The sequence below is a fragment of the Euleptes europaea genome, chromosome 2 (assembly GCF_029931775.1).
Source record: "Euleptes europaea isolate rEulEur1 chromosome 2, rEulEur1.hap1, whole genome shotgun sequence".
NCBI lineage: Eukaryota > Metazoa > Chordata > Lepidosauria > Squamata > Sphaerodactylidae > Euleptes > Euleptes europaea.
In genome coordinates this window covers 78940161-78964375 of record NC_079313.1, presented here as the reverse complement: position 1 = coordinate 78964375, position 24215 = coordinate 78940161, and the positions used below count along the sequence as shown (strand labels likewise).

The 24215-nt window shown below is 43.0% G+C and overlaps 1 protein-coding gene across 1 annotated transcript in view; it reads left to right on the top strand.

Moving 5' to 3' along the window:
* The window catches only part of ST3GAL3 (ST3 beta-galactoside alpha-2,3-sialyltransferase 3), a 234124-nt gene that overhangs the window by 151492 nt on the left and 58417 nt on the right, over positions 1 to 24215 (top strand). The window contains exon 10 of the mRNA XM_056867692.1: positions 3310 to 3496. Within this exon, the coding sequence (XP_056723670.1) occupies positions 3310 to 3496 (187 nt within the window). The remainder of the gene's footprint in view (positions 1 to 3309; positions 3497 to 24215) is intronic.

Sequence of the window (24215 nt, the reverse complement as noted above, 5' to 3'; positions counted from 1 at the left end):
CTACTGGAGAGATTACGTAGACATCTCTGGTTGACGGTATGCTTGTTGTTCATTGGGAGCTAGTGCTGCAGAACTGTGTACAATCCACAACTGAGGGAAGAGTTTAGGAAAAGAGTGACATCTGCCCCTTCTTTGTTCTTAGCCCAAAGAATGATTATAGGGGCAGGGTGAGGCCATCTTGCAGCTTTTCTACCAAATTTGTTTAATGAATATCCCCTGCTGTGGATTAGGACAGCTTATAGTGCAATAGAAGGAAAAGCTTCAAGGCTTTGCTAAAACACCCACTGAAAGAGACTGTTTTCCAAGTTAATTTAAAAATAGGATTCTTGGCAAGGAGTCTAGAAATAGCCACTTTCTGGGAAAGCGTCAGAATGCACCTCTTGTGTCATATCTTTTTGCATTTTTGGTCCTGCTTTTCATATCTACGTGTCTGAAGCTACTTTTTCAGCTGGTGGTCAAAAGGCAGATGTAGGGCCTCTCATTGACTGTAAGAGGAGGGATATAACAGAAGTCTTGAAAGTTAAATGTATCCAAACATTTGGATGTGTCAAAGAGGAGGTGGGGGTTGACTTAATAAAAAACGCCTACCTACTTGTAGGAACAACATAGGAGCTGCAATGAGTCTAATTGCAATTGACTGGGATGTTGTAGTGTATGAGCTAGAGGAGAAGCTTTAGGGGGGAAATCCATATTAAACATAAATGTGGCAATCCAACTCTGTATTGAAGTCTAAATTTAAAAAATGACTTGACTAAGATGGTAAAGTATTGGGGCTATAGAGGTCTGCACTGAATTTCATAGAAATAGACAGCTTATTCCTTAAAAGTTTACAACACAAGACACTGGGAATTCTATGAGTGGAACTCTCAGTGTTGTTTTTCTCTTAAAATTAGGCACACAGGGACCAGATTCCTCCCCTTATTTATCCAATCTGTAGTTGCCCCAGGGAGTCTCTTTGCCTAGCTGGGGTATGTTGGTTTGCATTCATGGACTCCCAGTATCTTGTTGTAGTAGAGCCATTCTTGCAAATCATGAAGGTGCATTTAGAACTGAGCCCATCTCCCAGCTGTGCAGCCCATCATACTATGAGTAGGAGGACGCAGGAGATGGAACCGTAATCTACCTGTGTTGTCTGGGTGGCAAATAGTCATATAGGCATTGATGGGAACAGCAGCCATAATAGCACATTAACAGTGGTGCTGAAGCAGCTGTCAAGAGGAGCAGTAAACAGGTGTGTGTGTGTGGGGGGGGGACTTTGGGATAATGCTCTCTATTCATGCCAAAAGATTCACCCGAGAATATATGGAACACCTATAGTATTTGCACTTAATACTTCTGCGGTGGATGGCTGCTAGAGGGGAAGGGGGGATGTGGGAAAGCTCCACAACCCTTAGCATCTTCTAGAGATGGACTCCTGAATCCAACCCATCATGCTGCATGTTGTATACAGTACAGGGAAGAGAGCAGATGCGGGATTGTGGTTTTTGACAGCAACTATCAAGAGCCCTGTGGCGCAGAGAGGTAAGCTGCAGTACTGCAGTCCCAAGCTCTGCTCGCGAGCTGAGTTCGATCCCGACGGAAGTGGGTTTCAGGTAGCCGGCTCAAGGTTGACTCAGCCTTCCATCCTTCCGAGGTCGGTCAAATGAGTACCCAGCTTGCTGGGGGTAAAAGGAAGAAGACTGGGGAAGGCACTGGCAAACCACCCTGTAAACAAAGTCTGCCTAGTAAACGTCAGGATGTGCTGTCACCCCATGGGTCAGGAATGACCCGGTGCTTGCACGGGGGACCTTTACCTTACTATATATATCACAATGTCTAGTTCTGGCCTAAATGGATTATGAGGGCGCGGAGACCCAGTTGCCACAGTGTTTTGATAGTAGTCTGGTAGAAACGATATTACTGTGACACCACTTCACAGGCAGAGCATTCAAGGTATCCACCAAGCTCCTTTTCTAAAACCAGTTGAGCACCTGTTTGAGTGCCTATAGCTTATTGGCATGTGTAGGATAATATCGTGCTACCTCATAGCTGCTGTTCTGCCACAAACTTCCATTGTGGGTGAAAAGCACAGTGCCACTTAGTGAGGCACCTGTGCTGTGTGTCCTTTGTGATAAATACCACACCCAGCACTGTAACCTTTCCATAGAATGAACACTAAACAGCAGCTCATTGGGCTATAAGAAAATCCTAGATGTTGCAGAAAGAATGATGAACAGCACAGATAAACAAAGATGAATTGAAGAAGAAGAGTTGGTTTTTATATGCCGACTTTCTCTACCACTTAAGGCAGAATCAAACTGGCTTACAAGTAATAGAAAAGTAGATGGTAGTTGGCCACAATGACTATCAGGTTATGAAAAACTTTATTAATTATATTCATAAGCCAGGAAGGTTACCTTGATTTTATAACCGTGCAAACTGCATGACAATGTAATCAGTTTTTTTATACTTGTATTTGTACTGCCAATTCCCCCCTTCCTTCCCTTTATATTTGTACCTTTTCTCTTTCCTAATAAATAATAAAAGATTGTGTGCGTGTGTGGGGGAAACCTGGCTTACAATCACCTTCCCTTCCCCACAACAGACACCCTGTGAGGTGGGTGAGGCTGAGAGAGTGTGACTTGCCCAAGGTCACCCAGCTGGCTTCGTGTATAGGAGTGGGGAAACAAATCCAGTTCACCAGATTAGCCTCTACCACTCATGTGGAGGAGTGGGGAATCAAACCTGGTTCTCCAGATCAGACTCTATGGCTCCAAACCGCTACTCTTAACCACCTCACCAAGCTGGCTCTCAGAATTCCAGCTTGACCCAGGGTCTCATTAGACCCCTGGTGTAAGCAGAAAGCCCAGTGTGGATACACTGAAGTTTTCTTAGGGCTGGATTCTCTGTGAAGCAATTACTGCTCTTCTGCTGGTGCTTCAACTATAACAGCAACAGTAGGCATCTGTAGGAGTCCAGCCATTGAGAGTAATGGCTGGCTTTGTAACCTGGGATCTTTGAGAGTCAGAAAATACTATGCACTCTGAAATTCCTTGATGGCCGATTAGGTCCAGTGTGTCTATCAATTTCTAGAGTCAGTCTTGGGTCATTACCTTCAAGGAGTAGATTGCCCAATGTCTGTCATGATGGCCAGATAAAGCAAGTTTTAACTGTCACTAGCAAGTGTAAGTTCCCAGAATCTAACCCTTTGCTCATGTCAGGGTAGTACCTCTGCTCCTCTTTCACTGGAGAAAGTTTCTGTCATGTATTTCTATTATCATTCCAAACTGTGCATTGTTTTTATGGCACTCTTCTCTGGTCTCTGTGCAGGCTAAACTCCGCTCCAGTAAAAGGTTTTGAAAAGGATGTTGGTGGCAAAACAACCATGCGGATAACCTATCCAGAGGGGGCCATCCAGAAACCGGAACAATATGAAAAGGATTCTCTCTTTGTGCTAGCAGGGTTCAAGTGGCAAGACTTCAAGTGGCTGAAGTACATTGTTTATAAGGAGAAAGTGGTAAGATGAATGTCTGTATGGAGGAGTCCTGGATTTCATTCCATCATTTGCTTGCAGTCAGGTTTTACTCCATATACTGTGCTTAGGTTTCTTATACAACTCTGCTTTTATTCTTTCACCTCTGGAAGTCTGCAGCAAGAAAAAATTAATTTGTTAGAAAGCCAATGTGGTGCAAAGATACTGCTGAAGGTCATCTGCTGAAGTTGGAGGGTGAGAGATTCAAAACAGATAAAAGGAAGTATTTTTTCACACAACACATAGTTAAATTATGGAACTCCCTGCCCCAGGATGTGGTGATGGCTGCCAACTTGGAAGGCTTTAAGAGGGGAGTGGACATGTTCATGGAGGAGAGGGGTATTCATGGCTACTAGTAAAAATGGGTACTAGTCATGATGCATACCTATTCTCTCCAGGATCAGAGGAGCATGCCTATTATATTAGGTGCTTTGGAACACAGGCAGGATGGTGCTGCTGCAGTTGTCTTGTTTGTGGGCTTCCTTGAGGCACCTGGTTGGCCACTGTGTGAACAGACTGCTGGACTTGATGGACCTTGGTCTGATCCAACATGGCCTTTCTTATGTTCTTAAGTGTCAGACTAGGACTAGGGAGACCCGAGTGCAGATCCCCACTGTGTCATGAAGTTCACTGGGTTCCCTTAGGCCAACTGCTGTCTCTCAGGCCAACCTAAGAGACAGCAGATGGAATGGGAAGGGAAGAGCCATGTATGTTGTCCTGACTTCCTTGAAGGGGAGAGGATAAAGGTGCAATGGATAGACAGAAACCTAGCTATTGTGATTATAACAAAATGGGCTTGAGAGCTCCACCTTAATGCCAAAATAATTTGGGTATGAATATCCATTAATCCAGTTGATGGGTTGAGATGAATGTGCAGAAATGGGAGGTTTCAGCAACATAATAGAAAATAAGTGAGAGTGGTAGGGCACGGCAGTGAGCTCATAAAGAGATGCCTGGTCACAGTGGGTTATTGATGGAAACTATGATAACTAGTGGAAACCCGCTGGATCCCAGGAGGAAATAGACTTCACACAGTCCTAAAATAGCAAGCAGATTCCTGAGAGTCTAGTGTTTACAGTGATTGAGGAAATTTCCACACTCAGGCCTCTTCAGGTTTTGTTTCATCCTGACCTTCACTGAGCTGCTTGAGATGAACACTACACTAAGCACATTTTATTATAGGGTGCCACTTCAATTAATAAATGTCAGAGATAGTCAAGCTTTCTCTGAGAACAGTTTGGAAGTGTCAGTTTCACTTTGATGTGTTGAAAAAGCCATGTTCAGATTAAACATTTCCAGAAATAATTGTGTTTACCTGTGAGCTCAGCCCATACTATACAAAGAATTTATCCAGTGAGTTGGATTCAACCATAATTCTTTATCTAGGAAATAATTTAATCTGTAGAAAACTCTCCTTGAACATCCGGTTTGGGTTGGTAAAGGAGCCAAGTGAGGGCAAGGGATTCCATGAAAATAAGTAGCTTTAGGGGGTTTCCCTCTCTTAAAAATAACCCTATAGCTACTTTCAGCAGAAGTCTGAGCAACCACTGCCAAAATTAGTAGGATGTGGAATAAGTGCTTCTGACATCAAGAATCTTGAATAGTGAAAATCCGGTAGTGCAGCCTTGTTCAAGAGCCCCCTCATTGCAGAGGTGCACCTGGCTCACACTGGGCAGGGGTGACATTGGAGGTCTAGTAGAGTACAGCTGGGCATGGGACCAGGGAAATGCTTACATCCTCACCCTCCCATACACATATCAGTTGGCTAACAGGTTACCTTAGAGATCTGAACAAAGTTAAATAGTGCTAAAAATAGTGCTAAAAACTACATAGGAACATAAAACAAACTGTACTTGGAACTAGAAACTTTCCTTCTGTGGTATTTAAGAATAGGTCAACCTTTTACGGTTGGGAAAGTACCTCCCTTGCGTTGCAGGCAGGGTCCTTAGGCTGTGATGCAATGCAAGGATGCCAACAAGTCATAGGTTCCGCTTTTAACAAAATAAAGCAACTCTGTTAAAATTTCTTCTTTCTATGACCTTTTTCTTCCTCCCCCCATTTTTGGGCACCTGGGGGCTTAGGAGCCCAGGACATATATTAGGTGCTGTGGAACACAGGCAGATTGCTGCTGCAGTCATCTTGTTTGTGGGCTTCCTAGAGGCACCTGGTTGGCCACTGTGTGAACAGACTGCTGGACTTGATGGGCCTTGGTCTGATGACATTGTGCTGAAGTCAGGGACAGACCCACTCCATTGGAGAAAGCCTTTCCCCCACTGAGTGTCCTCTCCATACTCCCCCATTTTTCTTCAGTTCAGAGGAAAGAAGAGCAGCAACACAGCAATAGAGTTGTCACAGAAACAGGTGCATTCCTCCCTGCCTCAACTGGGGGAACAAATCACTGCCCTCCTACAAAGCTGATTTCGGCAGTGGCCCTTCACGAGTGTAGCTTTAGAGGAGAGACACCTCCATTCCAGCCTTGGCCAGGAGGGGTGAGGGCCAGCCCCATCACAATGGGTTTTCACTTCTGCCACCCTACCAATAGGGTTGCCAGCTACAGGTTGTAAAATACCTGGAGATTTTTGGGGTGGAACCTGAGGAGGGTAGAGCAGGGAGGGATTTCAATGCCATAGAGTCCAATTGCCAAATCAGCCATTTTCTCCAGGGGAATTCATCTCTGTTGCCTGGAGATTAGTTGTAATAGCAGGAGATCTCTGGCCACCACCTGGAGGTTGGCACCCTACCTACCAAAGAGCTCCTCTACCTGGATGCACTTTCTCTGCCTTGGCCAGGAGATAGTGTGGAGGCTCTTAGGGGGATTGGCTTTTTTGGTGGTAGCTAATGAAAGACTCGAGAGCAGCTCAAGCCTCATGCCCCATGTTGGGCCTCCACGGTGATGTTCATGGGACTAGCATGGGACATTCATGAAGAGAATGCAGGGGCCAGTGACAGTACCCAGATCCCCACCTGGACATCAAGCAAACAGAAGCAAATGAAATTGTAAGTACGAGGTAGCTGGATGCTGGTGTGGTCCCTTTTCCAGATTGCTCTGGGGAAGTGGCTTCCTGCAACCGCATCCCATGGATCAAGGGTGAACACATGAAGCTGCCTTCTACTGAATCCGACCCTTGGTCCATCAAAGTCCGTATTGTCTACTCAGACCGGCAGCAGCTCTCCAGGGTCTCAGGGTGAGGTCTTTGACATCACCTACTTGCCTAGTCCCTTTAACTGGAGATGCCGGGGATTGAACCTGGGACCTTCTGCATGCCAAGCCCTGAACCAATGGACAAAGGAAAAATTGCCATTCTCAGTGGTTCCAGGTTGTGTCCATCTTTCCATTGTTCTTACTAAACTTCAGTATGTCATTTCAGGTTACTGAAATAAGAATATTGGAGTGGCTACTCCGGGATAACCTGCACAGATCGTGGCAGGGTTATACTGTTTGAATCTGGTGCTTTCACACATGCTGAATAATGCACTTTCAATCCACTTTCAATGCACTTTAACAATCTTTTGTGAGTGGATTTTGCATTAGACACAGTAAAATCCAGCCTCAAAGTGCATTGAAAGTGGATTGAAAGTGCATTATTCAGCATGTGTGAAAGTGCTGGGATGTCCTACTTCTTCTTTGCCTGTAGGGCCATCTAAGGCTGCTTGATAGTTTCTTACAATTTTCTCCTAGTAGGGGCTTTTTGCAGGTGATAGTGTGTAGATTATCAAGTGAATCCCCTCCCATTAGTTGTCAGAAGCCTGAGGACCCTGCCTCCATGGGAGGCACTTCCTTAACAGTTACAGACTGCCCCATCCTGGAACCAGGATGGAAATTCACAGTACATAAACAAATGTTCCTTTTACCAGCATATTTTATTGTAGTACTGAGTCCAAGTGAAAGATGTGTCGGGTGGAAAAGTAGCGTAGAAATATTTTAAATAAATAAATTATAAATTATAATATTAATAAATTATTGTTTCATTTCAGATGTGCTTTTTAAGTTATCAGGAGGGGCGTAGTTGTTTGTGCAAGTGCATAATTGAATGGGAGAATCTGTTAATAGTTTGCTCTGGACCTGTGTCTTCTCCCTCCCCCCATAGTTACTCGTGGACCCCCGAGGGGCAGTTTTCTCATGAGCTCTCTTAATTACCATAGATATGACTAATGCTGACATTTTTCTTATATTATTATGTTAACACACACTTAATGTTCCACTTTGTGGGGTAGAATTATATGTAGTAGTAAAGTTGTTGTGGACTTCAAGTGGAAATTAATTTCTCTTGGTTGCGTAAGCAGATATCACTTGTGGATGCCTATGTCGCCAGTTTTATTTGGTCATGTACATGAAATTCATGCTAACGCCTGAATGAGCAAGGGTACCATTTGATCTCAGGGCCAAACGAAATGTGATAGCGTCTTCTTGGCCACCATGAAGACGATGCCATTTTAGACATTGGGCCCACAGCACGGTGCTCTTGTTCCTCCCCTTGTGCTTTTTCAGGTGCCAGAACAACAGATGGGGGGGGGGGGTTTCAGCACTTAAAAAGGCACCGGGGAGAAACAAGAGCACCATGCTGTGTGCATATTAAAATGGAGGTGGCATCCTCATGGTGGCCACAAGGATGCCATCAAGTAAGCATACTATTTTATTTCAGTAGGGTTCCTTCCATGCAACGTAGTTAGGGTTCAGGTGCTAATTTCTCTAAAGCCAGATGGGCAGTCAATATTGATCTTGGCTTGTGGTTAATTGTAAAAGTGTTAGGGAAATATAGTTTGGCCCTTATCCCTGCCCTACTCAGCAAGCGATTCACATAGGCTAAAATTAATCCTCTGCATCAAAGAGGAAATAGGTGCTTTAGAGAAGAGTGAGTCACAGCCACAAGGTGAGCAAGAGGAGAGGGAAGGGAGTGGCAGAAGGCAGAGCAGTCATGCTGATTCCCTCCAGGAGGTTGCAAGTATGTAGGGAAACAAAAGTTTCCCTTAATTCTCCCTTCTTCAGCTTATTCTTCTATGGCAGCTTTCCAGGGCAAACTGAGAGGCACATGCAGGGAGCAGTTACAGTATGTGTCATGGGAGAAAGGAAGGGCCCTTTTACGTTTTTTTTTTAATAATTCTTATTATTGTGCAGTTGCAATGTGCTATTGGTATAGGAATTAGCATTCCGGGGGGAATAACACACAAGACAATAGACTTCTTCAGCACACGCACCCCTGCTGCCACTTTAGCTGTGAAAATTAAAGAAGGAACTAATTGGATAGTACTTTCTTGTTGTGTCTCTTTGTTTTCCTCCCAGAACTGCATCTGCTTTATTTAAGCTTTGGGATGCTGAACTGCTTTTTGCCCAGGAATTATGTTTCCCACCTTCTCAATTTGCCTCTATTAGAATAGGTTCCTTCTTTGGAGTTGCTTCTTTGCTACCTGTCTTGTGGGAAGGAGGCACTTTGAAAGCTCAATAACTTGCACAAAATGTCTGACACCCCAAATCTATCCATTATAGAGGCAGGAGTTTGACACATGTGTGTTATGCGTTGTCAAGTTGCTTCCGATTTATGGCAACCCTTTGAATTAATGACCTCTGAAACATACTTGACAGCCTTGCTTGGGTCTTCCAAACTGAAGGCAGTGGCTTCCTTTATTGAATCAATCTATCTCATGTTGAGTCTCCCTCTTCTCCTACTGTCTTCAACTTTTCCTAGCATTATTGTCTTTTCCAGTGAGTCTTATCTTCATGTGTTGTGACCAAAGTATGATAGCCTCACTTTGGTCATTTTAGCTTATAGGGAGAATTCAGGCTTGATTTGATCTGTAAAACTCACCTCCAACACCACATTTCAAATGAATCTTTTTTTCCCCAGTCAGCTTTCTTCATTGTCCAACTTTCACATCCATACATCTGGTGTCTAATTCCAGAACACTCTGTCCCCAAGAGAATATCAATAAACATGTCTGGTTTCTCCTGCTTTACTGTCATTTCAATTTGATAACTAGTTTATATTTGTGAGTTTATTCCCTTTCACAGTTCTGGGCTGTAGCCACTGGGGGCAGTGAGAAGGCAGGCTCCTTTAGGGGTATTCTAGACTCTACCCCTGAATGCCCAGCTTTTTAAAAAGCACATAACCCTTTTCCTTAACCGTGCAAGCTAAAAGGAACACACCTGTTTAGTTATTGGCTGAATAGGGAAGCCACATTGTCTATTCTGCATTTCATTTGTTTTAAGTTTGTTTTGTTGTAATGTGATAACTTAGTTGAACATTGAAAGGTCAGAATGAAATTTGATAAACACACTTAGGCACAATTATATGCTTCAAGTTCGAATGCCAGCTGAACTCCGGTAGCTGTTTTCAAATTGGGAGAGGGGGAGGAAAATGCAGAACACAGCAGAATGCAATATCTAAAACTGAATCATTGGAATGAAGGTTGGTATTCATGTTCCAGGTAGCATTCTGCATTTCAGGTATGAAACCCAGCTTGACCCTCACATCTGTTTTCAAAAGGGATTGACTGTGGCAGGAAATTGAAAAATGGATTGTAGTGAGACATCTGAAATGAGATCTATAATACTGTGCTTTGTTGTGTTGGGAGCAAGACTTCCAAGTCCTGATTTATTATTCTGTTTCTCTTTTTTATTTCTGCCCTTCCGTGTTAGCCATTTAGTGCTGCCAGCCAAGGAAGATCAGAATTAACATCAAAAGAACAGTACAAAAGACCACTTATAATAGTTGATAAAAAGCTGCATAAATATGGTAATTAACATTTGCTTTACCTGCAACTTCAAAACTGATTGATTGATCACTGTTAACTGATTTGCTACATGCTCAGAAGGATAAGCCCAGCTATCCTTCCTAGGAGACACAATCTACTGGGAAGGTGCTGCGCAAAAAAGGATGCCCTCTTAGAATGAATAACTAGGTCAAATCCTGAGACACCTAAATAGTTTCACTTGGCTGTTCTTCCTTTCATATTTCTTCAGACGGTAGAGTGGGCTATAATACAGGTAGACAAAATGGCCCAGCTACAGAGCCTGCCTAGTTAACTCTTGCTAGGATTGAAGCAGTTATGTTCCTTCTACAGTCTTGCATTGCATCTGACTACTATGCTCTTGAAGCCATCATGCTGCTTAATCGCTGGAAGTAGGGGGCTGAATTAGAATCAAACATCTCTTGCCTTTAGAAAGTTTAATTTTGTATGTTTACTACCGGTGGGAAAGGGGCTGTTTCTGTTGCCAGTGAAATCCAGAAACCATGAAAACAACTGAATATATAGCATACACTTATGCATATCTCCCTCCCCCTCTTATTTCAACAAAAAGGTGCCTTGGAGGACTGTGAGTTTTTAAGAAAGCTATATGTCTGCCTACACACTCAGCCTTTTCTGCTCTGGCTATTTTTGTGTTTAGAATCATCCTCCTATCTCCCAAGTTGCTTTTTCTTAAATGGGCAGTAAGCATACTATTTTATTTCAATAGGGTTCCTTCCGTGCAACGTCGTTAGGATTCAGGTGCTAATTTCTCTAAAGCCAGATGGGCAATCAGTATTGAATTTGGCTTGTGGTTAATTGTAAAATTGTTGGGGAAATGTAGTTATTCCTTCTGCTCAGCAAGGGTAATCTGCAAAAAACCCAGACTTTCACTCATGAGTATCTACAGCAAGTCATTTGAAATGTGGTGTTGGAGGAGAGTTTTACAGATACTATGGACTGCCAAAAAGATAAACAAGAAGCTAAAATGACCAAACTGAGGCTATCATACATTGGTCACATTATAAGAAGACAAGATGCACTGGAAAAGACAACAATGCTTTAAAAAGTTAAAGGCTGGAGGAAAAGAGGAAGACCCAACAAGAGATGGATTGACTTAATCAAAGAAGCCATGGCCCTCTGTTTGCAAGACTTGAGCAAGGCTGTTAATCACAGGATGTTTTAGAGGACAGTAATTCATAGAGTCACTTAAGGTGGAAGCAACTTGATGGTATTTAACACACATCTGTAGCAAGACTGAGAATCTTGTAAGGAAACATTGGTTCATATTGGGCAGTTCTGGCAGGATAACTGCTTCCACATCTAAGCCTATGCATCTCTGTGCTGCGTGAATAACCAGTTGGGTAGTGTGGATTTACAGAATCAGACCTGACAGTAATGTCTCTTCAGTAGATAGATATATACACAACAGTTGCACAGGATGCTGCCATATCTGTGGACTGTGACATAAATTAGCCATGAAATGGAATTTAAGGAGAAGAAAACCCTTGCCTTTTATATAGTTTGAATTGCTATATACATTTCCTTTCCTAAATTATTAGGAAAGTATTTATAAAATATAAAGGCCAAAAATATCCCAATACCATTTGTTGATGTCTTGGGTAAGAAAAAGTATAAGAAACGTCTTTAGAAAGTTAATCAATATACTTCTATCAAAAGTTAAACTTGAACCTATGGAATTGCTATCAAGAAGACAGTGTAACCCTTCACAGAGCCTCCATACTGGGGCTTTTATGCACACAGGTCGTTGTATTTCCAGGAATATATTAATCTGAATGTAGGTAGTTTATACTTCTATATTTGGATATATATGCCTCCAGCTCTGGTTTGTTCAGCAACTAATCTTCGTACAACTTCCGTCTTACCATTTCTTTTCCCTTTAAAGTGGCATAAATCCTAGTCCTATGTGTTGCATCATTTTGTATTTAATTCTCAGTTATACCACTAGAACTCTAAAGGAGGTTCCATAGAAGCAAGTGAAGTTAGTCTTCTATTCATTAGTGTAACAAAGCTCAATCTAATAATCAAATCTGTAACCCGTTCAGTTTGCCTTTGCCTGTGTAAATGCAGCACAACAAGCTAAGCTGACAAAGTTGTTCCAGTGGCTTCATACAGAATGGCATTTGGTGTGACTTCCTCAGTTTAGCATAGCAAACCCACACATTAAACAAAGTTTGAAATTTAGTAAGCTTGTTATTTTTGTTCCACAAGTTCACAATATGCATTTGTGTAAACATAAATCAGGAATTTCCCGAAACCAGCCACAGGAATTCACAAGTAGTTGAGGGTACTATTTAAACACACACAAAAAATACAAACAGGAACTCCTGCTTAAAGCACTGTTGATGTACCTAGTTCAATGCTTACCTTAGTCTTCCGTGTTAATAAAACTGATATTTGTGAATGAAACAGTTTCATGAAGAATGTGCTCTATAGACTGTATTCAGGTTGAACGATTATTTAAGGACCCTCTACAAGTGTGTGAATAAACCAGACTGCATGTTATAATAACATAAGAAAAGTCCTGCTGGATCGCACCAATAGTCCACGCTGTCTAGCATTCCCTTTTCAGCAGTGTCCACAGTTCCAGACATCTCAGAAGATCCACAAGCAAGTGCACAGATCCCACCAACTAGTATTCAGTAATATAGTGCACATGTACACAGAGGTTCCACTTAATCCTCATGACAAATAGCCAGTGATGGATCTATCCTCCAAGAACATGTCTAAACCCTTTTTAAAGCCACCTATGCTAATGATCATCACTGCACCCTTTGGCAGTCGCATAAGATAATTATGCGTTGTGTGAAGAAGTACTTCCTTATATCTGTCCTGTATATACTACGTATCAACTTTATTGATATTTTGGGAGAAGGAAGAGGGCCAAATCTTTTTAAGATGCTTGGAAGCTATTTAAATCTATAATAATAGTTCAGATAGAATGTATGCTGCAGATTAGGAAAGGTATCATCAAGAGGATGCCAACATGGTTAACTAACAAAGTTAAGGAATACATAAAAAGTAAGTAGCTTTCGTTTAAAAATTGGAATTTTTTTCCAAATGAGAAAAACAAGAAGTGGCGCAGGTAAAGCAATAAATCAGTGATGCCATGCAAAATCAGATTTTGTGGTCCTATTGCTGAAAACTTTAATACAAAGAGTAATAAAATGTTCAAGTACCCTCAAGGCAGGAGGCCAGCAAGGGATGGAGTTGGGCTGTATGAGTAAAAGGATTGCTAAAGAAAGACAGGGAGATTTCAGCAAAGCAGAATGAATTCTTTGCATCCATTTTCACTGTGGGAAATGTAGGTAACCATCTACAGGGCAGGCGTCTGAAGAATTGAGTCAGATAGTGACAACAAGTGATGAAATTGTAGGTCTAACTGACAGATAACAAATGAACACGTCACTAGATCTATATGGCATACATCTAAGGTTTTTTTTTTAACTCAGGCATTAAATTGTTGATCTCCTAACAATAATATAAAACTTGTCACTAATGTCAGCCTCACTGCCAGAGCACTGGAAAATAGCAAACGTAACAAGGATTTTTAAAGGATAATCCATGGGGATTCTGGAAGAAATGGGATGTGGTAATCCTTGTGCAAGAGGAAAAATGAGGACTGGCCAAACAGTTAAGGAGACTGTTGTGCAGAGGCTTGGCTTTGACAATAGCTGGAAGAGGTCCCTGCCCTGAGGCAAGACACAGACATGCAGTAGTAGCCAGCTGGTTGTGAAGGAGCAAGTAGTAATAAAGTCTATGTTCATTTGGAACGCAAACTGTGTCCATGGGTTCTTGTAGGTTATCCAGGTTGTGTGACTGTGGTCTTGGTATTTTCTTTCCTGACGTTTCGCCCACAGCTGTGGCAGGCATCTTCAGAGGAGTAACACTGAAGGACAGTGTCTCTCTGTCATGTGTCCATGGGATCTGTTATGATTTATCCAGGGAGCTATGGTGAGACCTACCGCTGCCACACATACACTGATAATTTTCTTGTTGGCCTGTGTGTTTTCTCTGACCAACAAAGATGTAAATGTCTTATCATGCTAATTATCTGCATATATGCACTGTGAAGGAAAAAATAATAATTGCCAAATGGTAAAGATTTCACGAAGATAAATATTTCCATATTGAGCATAAAATGATCTGATCAATATTGAGCATCAGGTGATCTGTTCCATATCAAGCACAGGGTGACCTGTTTCTGCCTCTTTAAAAATTACTGAAAATTAGAGAAAACTGTCTAAAAGTAATGTATAGTTTGGTATTATATCCTTCACAGGCTATCAAGAATGTCTGTAAATGTATCTAATATGTGTTGGACATGCCAGAAGCCAATGGCTACCTATTTTCTTATGTGGTGTGATGGTGATGTTGTTAAAGAGTTTTGGAATAATATACAGAAAGGGATACAAGATATGGGTATAGAACTGCCACAGTTACTGTGGTTTATAATTTACAACACCTTTTGAAAAAAATGGTATCTGGTACTACACCTGTCAGCTAGAATAATACTAGCTCAAAATAGAAAACAGCATATCCTACCCAAGTGTTATACTTGCAGATAACATTTCTATGTGAAAACATAAGTCATCAAAGAAGACACAAGTTCAGAATAGTTTTGCTCAGCAGTGGGCTCCCTTTATTGAATTATGAAACAGGAAATTTCCTTTGCAACTTGTAAAGAAAGAAGTATTTGATTGGATTTGAAAAACAAAATGTGTGTGTGTGTATGTGTGTGTGTGTAAAGTGCCTTCAAGTCGCAGCCGACTTATGGCGACCCCTTTTGGGGTTTTCATGGCAAGAGACTAACAGAGGTGGTTTGCCAGTGCCTTCCTCTGCACAGCAACCCTGGTATTCCTTGGTGGTCTCCCATCCAAATACTAACCAGGGCTGACCCTTCTTAGCCTCTGAGATCTGATGAGATCAGGCTAGCCTGGGCCATCCAGGTCAGGGTGAAAAACAAAATATTGATGGATATTTGTATAGGCTCCATGGTGATGGTATGTTTCTACTTTGAGTTTATTCCTTTGCGTGTAATTTTCTGTCTTTCTAATTTAAAGAAAAATCTGCTTTTGGATGATCAGTTCTGCAGTACAGCTTTGAGACCTCGTTCTGTCCTTGAGCATGTTTGGGTAGGCTTTAGGGCATATGAAAGTAAATTTAGGTGCCAATTTGCTGCTAGAAACTGCAGTGATCACCAGTGTCTCACAACTTTGTCTACTTTTGACTAAAAAGCCTTAGTTTCATGCCTTTTCATGAAGTTTGACAATGGAATCATTCTTCCCTGTCTTCTCCCTACGCTTCTCAGGGGGATATGTGACTCTATGCATTTTGAATTGCTCTATAGGAATGCTTAATTTAAGCCTAACCAAGCTATATTTGGACAGAAATACTTACCATTTGTCATCACGGTAATCCTACCTGTTCCTTGTGCAACACTGTCATGGATTGAATAACCACATTCCTATTTGGGTGGGGAGAACAAAGACACCTGGTGAACTAGAGCGTTGCAGGGCCTATGTTTCTGCTTTCCTATCTCAATTTCAGGCCTCTTATCAATTGTGCCAAAGCCTAATTGCTTTCCTCTGGACTTTTGGAACTTTTGGTCAGGTCTGCATTCTCTGGAGTATGAAGTGCAAAATCTCCCCTTTGCCTCCCCTGCTGATCCACCAACCATTCGGGTTTTGTTTTCTGCACACAGGTGGTACTAACCATGTGTTATGAGGAGTTGCCAGCGGGGCTGCGCTGGTGCCCAGGAGCGGTGCTGGGGACCTGTGCTATTGTAACTGGCCCTTACGCCAGTGTAAATTGAAGATACACTGGCATAAAGATTATTCAGCTCCCTGACTGCGTTCTCCCCGCTTAGGATTGCCTTTTAAATTACCTATTTCAGTCCTTTTAAGTAAGGTTTAACATTTATTTTAACATTCCAATCATGATGTAGTCTTTCTGATGTCTGCATCTTTGGAACCTTGAAGTTTTGACTCCTTCACAAGAACAAGGGCTTTTCCAGACTGTAGATTTTCTAACAGCTACCTAAACTGCTATAGCACTAAAATAATTGGGAAGGGGGTATCTTGAGATGAACTGGGCAGGGGATGGGCACAGTTGCTTTTCAGACCTATGTCAATCCTGTTTGTTCCCAGTCTCTGTTTTCAACTGTCAACAAATTGGCAGCATGCCTGACATCCACAAACCACAAAGGCTTGTAACTAATGCTTATAGTACTAAACACACACACACATACACACACACACACACACACACACACACCCCTTGTCAGATGAAATTATGATCGGTCTCCTTTTTTCCCATTTAAAAACGTTTACAAGATATTCTACAATTGGGTGAAACCAGAGGCAGCTTTGAAGAGAGCTGATGCAAACCAATCTAACTCTTGCAAATTACCCAGCTGTATGCAATGACCAAGCAGAAATTGTCTATTGTTCCAGGGAGGGTATAAGGAAATTTCCATCAGGCTTGCCCTGTTTTCTGCTTTCATGATGTAACCCTTCTAATTTAATGATGAATGCACCTTATTATTAGTGTTCAATGCTCATAGAGGAAATAATTGTTTCCTGCAAACAATTATACAAAAACCAAGTCACGAGAAGAGGCCACTTTCTCCTTACAAGTGACTCAGTGGAATGTGGGTGTCAGAAATTGCTTGGTAAGAGCTTGGCAGTGATGTTTGTGTAGGCTTCTCCCTTTGACTTTCCCTAGGCATTCATTCCAGCTACAGGTACCGAGTGATAGTTTCATTGGAGAAGAAAAATTGTGCCAAAGGCCTCATGAAAAAAGTGGGTTTTGTGGAGGGGTTTGAATGGAATGAGAGAGGCAGTGTATCATGGATGTTTTAAGAGGCAGCTCCGGGCATAATGGGCAGCAAGAGAAGGAAGGGCAGAATTGTTTGAGAGAGCAGGAGATGTGTTGATAGCTGAGGCTGGTGGAGCTTGAGTAATGAAGATCATGGGCATGGATGTATGTGGATATGAGAGTAGAGAGATTTGTACTGTCCAAGGTCATGAAGAGTTTGAGTGTAAGGGTGAGGCGTTTGTGCCAGATCTGGAAGAGCAGTCACAAAATCAGTATCGGTATCTGGGGGAGAACAAAAATGTGAGAGGCAAATGGTTTTGGTGACACAATTTTGAACAGAGGTGATGGAGCAAAATGGAAGACTAGAGAGGACGAGGAGCCTTCAGTAATTAAGTCCTGAAGAAAGCAAAACATGGACTAGAGTTTTGTGAAGGGAGTAGAGAAAAAAAAGGCCATAGTCTGGCGATGTGGTGGAAAGAGGATGCAACTTGATTTGGTGGCTGGTAGAATATAGGGAACAGAGAAAAAGGTCATAAATAATCCCACAGCTCTGTGCCTGTTCTGTAGGGTGGATGGTGGTGACAATGGATATGGAGAATGCATGAGGAAAGATGGGCTTGGTCTTAGAAACAGTGGCCTGGATCCAACCACACAGTAAATGCCCTTAAGTTTTCTGGGTGCATTTTATTCTGGGTGCATCAGTAGACCTTCAAGGACAACATAGCAGGGGTCTGCAGTGGAAGAGTGAAATCAGAAAACATTGTCACCTCTTCTTAGGAAAACTAAAGAGCATTTAATTTTCCTTAATGTGGTTGGATCAATTCCCATGGCTTTTATTCACCCATCCATGCACAGAAGGCAACATAGACTTCCCACATTTCTTTCAATCTCTACAGTCTCTTCCAGTCCCTGGAAAGATTGTTTTCAAGGACACAGTGTTAAAAACTACAGGGAATTTCAGGGAAATCTCTAGTGCAAATCTCCCCAGCCTGATGCCAAGAGCCAGCCCTGCAAGAGTTCTTGGGAGTTGTCAACGGGACCTTATCCCCTTCTTTGGCATAACAGACAAAGAGCCCGCTCAGCCTGAGAGGATAAAGATTTATTGAATGCAAAACCAATTGATTTCATAAGGATAGTACTACAACTGACAACAGAAAACTTATTCAGAGCATTCTCCTACCATGCCCAGCAGGCACCCTTATCCAGTGAGTGCACTCATGCTCCTGAGATTTTACTTCAGGATTTCATTCTTGCTGACACTCAACACAGAACATAGAAATCTCACCTATGTGTTGTCTAGCTTGGAGAGATGCAGAGATTGGCAGAGGACCTTCTTACCCACCTCTCTGTTGGGCTGTGTGCTAGATTAAATACCCCTAATTCTACTCTGCCACCGCAACAGATCATTGATTAGGGTCATCCAGGAGATGGGCCAATCCATCTTTCCTGGGCAGCCGTGGAGATGGTCTTCCTCCCAGAATGCTCCTGTTCCTGGCCCTGCCTAGTACCAGAGAAGGCTCTTATTAAAACTATGAATACGATTATTACCCAACCATGTCCTTGCTGATAGATAAGATGTGTGTAGCCTGGTTAATATTGAAGCAGACCTTTTACACCGAAAGAACAGTGCAAGCATAGTCAGGCCTGAAGAATGAAAAATGGCACTACTTTGGTTCAGGCAAAGCTCAGTAATGTAGCTCAGAATTCTCATACCAGGGTTTTCTCTAGTAGTTCCCCGTACTGGTCAGATTTGTTCTTTTGCAGCCCACCCTGTCATAGGCATGATATCCAAGAATCCAATTGGCGTGCTATGGCCACAACTGTCCTGGCAGTCCAATAACTTGATGAATCTTGAAAGGCCATTATGAGGCTTAGTAAGGTCGCTCAGAACCAGGGTTGTGTCTAACAACAGGACCTGCACAGATAAATAGCTGCCTGAGTTAGAGTGCTGAAGTGAGCTAGGACAAGGGGGCTCCCTCAGCAGAGCTGTTCTTGCAGAGCAGGAAAGAGAAGCAATTTCACTTCCTTGTCCTTCCTCACTCCAGCTCCCAGCCCATGCAGCAATTCTTCCACAAAGGTCCCACAGCTCTGGGAGTGATCTTCCCAGGGATTGTGAGAGGTGCAGAATGGAACATGGGAAAACTCAATGTTCCTTGCACAGATGCTTGAATACAGATCATTGAGTTTGAGACAGCAGTGAGACATCCAAAGGGTAATATCAGACAGGCAGTTGAAGATGTGGGAGGAGAAAATTCACATGTGTAAAGGCTGAGTTGAGTGTCCTCTGCTTACAGGTGATACTGAAAGGTATGGGGTTTGATGAGATCATCCAGAAACAGGGTGTATAGGCATAATATTACAGGGGGAATACAATCTCATCCAAACAAGTTGTAAACCTAATCCAGTTTTACCTTAACCTAACATTCTAGACAAGGTGGAAGTAATAATAGAAAATCTATGTCTTTTAACACACTTGTGAGAACCTGTATTCATTTCTGTCAGTCAGAGAATTGATAGTGGAAAGGAGAGAAAGACTCTTACCCAGCTATACTTCTGTAGACCTCCACTTCCATCACCTGGGGGAGGAATTAACTATGTATGGCACCAATGGACCGCCTCACATCAGGCCAGGGTGAGTGAGTGAGTGAGTGAGTGAGTGAGTGAGTGAGTGAGTGAGAGAGAGAGAGAGAGAGAGAGAGAGAGAGAGCGAGAGAGCGCGAGAGCGAGAGAGAGAGAGCGAGAGCGAGAGAGAACGAGCGAGAGAGAGAGAGAGCGAGAGAGAGAGAGCGAGAGCGAGAGAGAGAGCGAGAGAGAGAGCGAGAGAGAGAGCGAGAGAGAGAGAGAGAGAGAGAGAGAGAGAGAGAGAGAGAGAGAGAGAAAATTCCTCTCCTGCCTGAGCAGAAAACTTGGTGAATTCCTCATCTCCTGAAGCCCATCCACCTTTTAATCTTTATGATAGGTGAACAGTGCCGTAGGTAATAGGGAAGGGAGTAACACAGCAAGTCTCTCAGAGTAAGATCCTCTTTATAATGTTTACTTCTGTGAATTCTCACAAATAAGCAAAATGGAGGGGGAATTGGAAATGGGAAACAGAACAAAGGTAATTTCTGGCTAATTCAGACATGTAGAGTTTCTCTAATAGTTTCAATCCTTGTGGGTCACACAGTTCATGGATCAGAGTTTGAAAGCTCTGATAAATGATAATGGTGTTTGCCTTTGACTAACAAGAAAGGGGAGGGGGCTTGTGCTCTTGTTCCCTCCAGAAAGGTACAGATGCATGAACTATTTCCCTAGGATAATGAGTGTTTTCCACTTGGCAGCTTTAGAGTTCCATGCAGAGACTAAGAGTGAGCTGCAAAAGGTCTCTGGGCTGGGGTGCCACAGGTGTCAGACAGAAGGAAACTTTCATTTGATCTCTTCTGTGATGATGCTTGTCAGCCCACTCCGACTTGTTGTCGGATTTGGGAAGTTTACTTGACTTCTCCGTCTTGAAAGTATGATATTTTGGTTCAGCTAAGACCCCTATTCCCCTCCAAAATACACACTAACCAGGGGTGCATTCATTACAGCATTCAGACAAGGCCAGAGATGTCCTTTTCAAGCTACATGCATTGCCCCCTGCCCAAGTTGTTCTGTTCCATTCAAGCAACATTGGCAAAAAGTTATTTATGTCTGCCACAGGGCATCGCACAGCTGTAAGTATATAACCTCCCATTTTGATGGTGAAGACAAATTAAATACCCTGCAGAGAGAGGAGAATGGAACATTCTAGAGTAAGGAGGGCATGCAGTCAGTGACTTGACAGATCTCAAGAAACAATGTAAGTACTAGGCAGTTGACCTACTTATTATAGTGTACTCATTCTTCCGTTAACATTTACATTATTGTTTGTCTGCTTTCATTTTACTGTTGAATACAAGTTCCTTGGCACCCTATCTGACGTAGGAAGAAACTATAATAGATTGAGGAAGATGTCTAAGCAGACTCAAGTATTACCTGCCCCGCTTTGATCTGTACTCACTTCTCCAGTTCCATCATATGTGCTAACTTCTTTTGCTATGTTATATGGACATAAGAACATAGAATAATTGAGATGGAAGAGGCCCTACAGGCCATCTAGTCCAACCTTCTTCTCATTGCAGGATCAGCCTAAAGACTGCTGCTTGAAGACTGCCGCTGAGGGGGAGATCACCACCTCCCTAGGCAGCCAATTCCACTGCTGAACAACTCTTACTTTAAAAAAAATATTCCTAATATCCAACCATATTTTATTTTCTATCCCTACAGAATGGATACTATTGTAGGTCATTTTCCCTGGCCATAGCTTTGATCAAGGTGAATATGTAGATAGCTGGAGAAATAATAATTTTGTCTATGAAAGTCACAGAAACTTGTAAGGATAAAACCTGAGAGTTGTGGATTCTTCCCTAGCCTTTGGCCAAGCTGCTATGGTATTGTGGATTCTGTTAGTACACCTTGCTTGATCTTCTGGTTCCAAGCAATGAGCTATTTCATTGAACCAGTTCCCATCAACAAATTCCCAATCATAAAAAGACTATTCTGATGCCAGATGTGAGACAGGGTTGCACTTTTTGCATCTTCTGTTTGATGCAAATGTTCTCTTATCTCATCTTGTGTGGTGTGCACTAGTACCTGGCATTTGTTAACTGCCCTGTTTGTCTGCTCCTCTTAATCAAAAGAAGGGCAGGTATCCCCAAAGGAACTAACAGCTTTAGAAATTTCTCTAAGCATCTGTCTCTAATCAGACTATTAGACATAATAGTGGCTGCCCCAGCATAACACAGCAGCTGGGAGAATACCTTGCTACCAGCTGCTAAAGCTTTCAGGGGTTAGCGGCTGGTGAGCTGCCTGTCTGTGGTTTGCATAGTAGTAGAGCTGGGCTTTGTAGTTAGGGAGCAAGGAACCATAGAACAAAACCACAGAGTTTGAATTGGAACCCAGATATAAAGAACAGAATCCCTGGATTTATTAAGCATAGAATGGGATAGCACATTTGGTAGTATTAGGCATAAAAATAATAAAAGGATTAGCATAGACCAAAATGTCATTTCCCTCCAGTCCCACCCCTGTCCCGCTCTAGGCATGCCATCTCTCCCTCACACACTAAACCCCAGTGTGCCCAAAGTTTTGATGAATCAGAAAGATTTTTTTCCTGATTTCAAATGTGACAGAGGCAAAACACGAAGCAAAACCCATCCACTGAATCTCTCCAGTAGGAAACAAGGACAAACGCCTGCCCCACCAGTTACCAGAAGTGTCATTCTTGATAACTCAGAAGCAGAGGGGTAACTTGAAATCCTATATAGGGTAAATAAAATTAAAATGTTCCCCGTGAGACAAGGCAGAACACATAACATGTCTTCCTAAGTTTATATAACATTTTCTGGGGACTACAGTTGCTACAGGCAGACTGTCTAGAATTTGACATCCCCAATAGTTAGGTTCTAATTGTGTCATGGACCAACCCAGGTTAGCGTGGAAGGATGAGTCCTCATCGGAGGAGGCAGACCTGCCCTGGCGGATGGTGCCTGCGAGGTAGATTCCTCAGTGCCTCCCCAAGGGGAACCTTTGACAGTGCCAGCACTGGCCCCTGAGCCAGCAGTGCCCTTGAGTCAGGAGGCCCCAGGGTGGCCAACCTCCAGGTACTAACTGGAGATCTCCTGCTATTACAACAGATCTCCAGCTGATAGAGATCAGTTCCCCTGAAGAAAATGGCCACTTTGGCCATTGGACTCTATGGCATTGAAATCCCTTCCCAAATCCCACCCTCCTCAGGCTCCACCCCAAAAAGAGAAACCTGGTAACCCTATCACTGGCAGGCCTGCCATGATCTCCCCCAGGAACGGCGAAGGTGAAAAGCTAGTGCCATGGCCTGAACCAGGTGCATGAGTGCATGTCTGGTGACCCAAAGCCTCCCCTCTGCTAAGGAAAAACCAGAAGAAGTCAATAAGGCACTTCAGGATGTGGGCCCAGCCACTCCTTGAGAGTAGAGGGACTGACTCGGTTTAGGAGATCAGCCTAACGCTGGACCCAGCATCACCTGCAGGGAGACTCCCTATATAAGCCTGCAGTGAACCCTCTGAGCCTTGCTTCTTTGGGGCCTAACTACTGAACGCTGCCGGCCAGGTTCCGCTGCTGTGAAACACTGTAGTGGCCTGGGGCTTTGCCTTCAGCCAGGTGGGCAGGATGAACTGCCACCCTAATTTTATTAAAGGCCAATTTATAGAATTAGTTCTTCTGTCTGTAATTCAATGTTGGTATGCATTGGGGTTTCCAGAAGGCCTCACATCTGGGCACCCAGACCTGCTTGTCTTCAGCACGGTTGCTTTATTACCACCTTCAGGCATCCTCCAGATACCTACAGCTTCTTTCTTGAAGCATAAATGGTTACTGCTGTACTGTGTTGCCTCCTCTCCCCAAATGTACTCTTCTGACTAGGGTATAGAAAGGGTGGCTAGATTTCCAACAGGAACTTCTTGTTATTGGGAGGAAGGAGGACAGTGCTATGCCAGGTATTTGCCAGTTTCAGTTTTTGAAACCGAAACTGACAATTTCAGTAGGATAGAATTTTTGTCCTAAAAGTCTTGCAGGGCCATCCTAATAAAGCAGAAACCTGGTGGCAACCTGCTGGCTAACTGAATTTAGTCCAGTAAGTTGTAAATCTGCAGTCTGACTCATGTAGGGTTGCCAGGTCCCTCTTTGCTACCGGTGGGAGGTTTTTGGGGCGGAGCCTGAGCAGGGCGGGGTTTGGGAAGGGGAGAGACTTCAATGCCATAGAGTCCAGTTGCCAAAGCGGCCCTTTTCTCCAGGTGAACTGATCTCTATCGGCTGGAGATCAGTTGTAATAGCAGGAGATCTTGTACCACCACCTGGAGGTTGGCAACCCTAGACTCATGAAAGCTTATGCTAGAATAAATTCAGGTAGTCTTTAAGGTGCCACTAGACTTTTTTTTCTGCAGTGGACTAATGGGTACCCCTCTTGAGTGCCATACTAAGCAGAGTTACATTATTTTAATCAGTGGACTTAGAAGGGTGTAACTTAGTTCAGAATTATGCTTTTAGATTCTGTGAGTATTCTCCTTAAAGAAAAATAAACTTGGCTGGCACCTTTTTGTTCCCC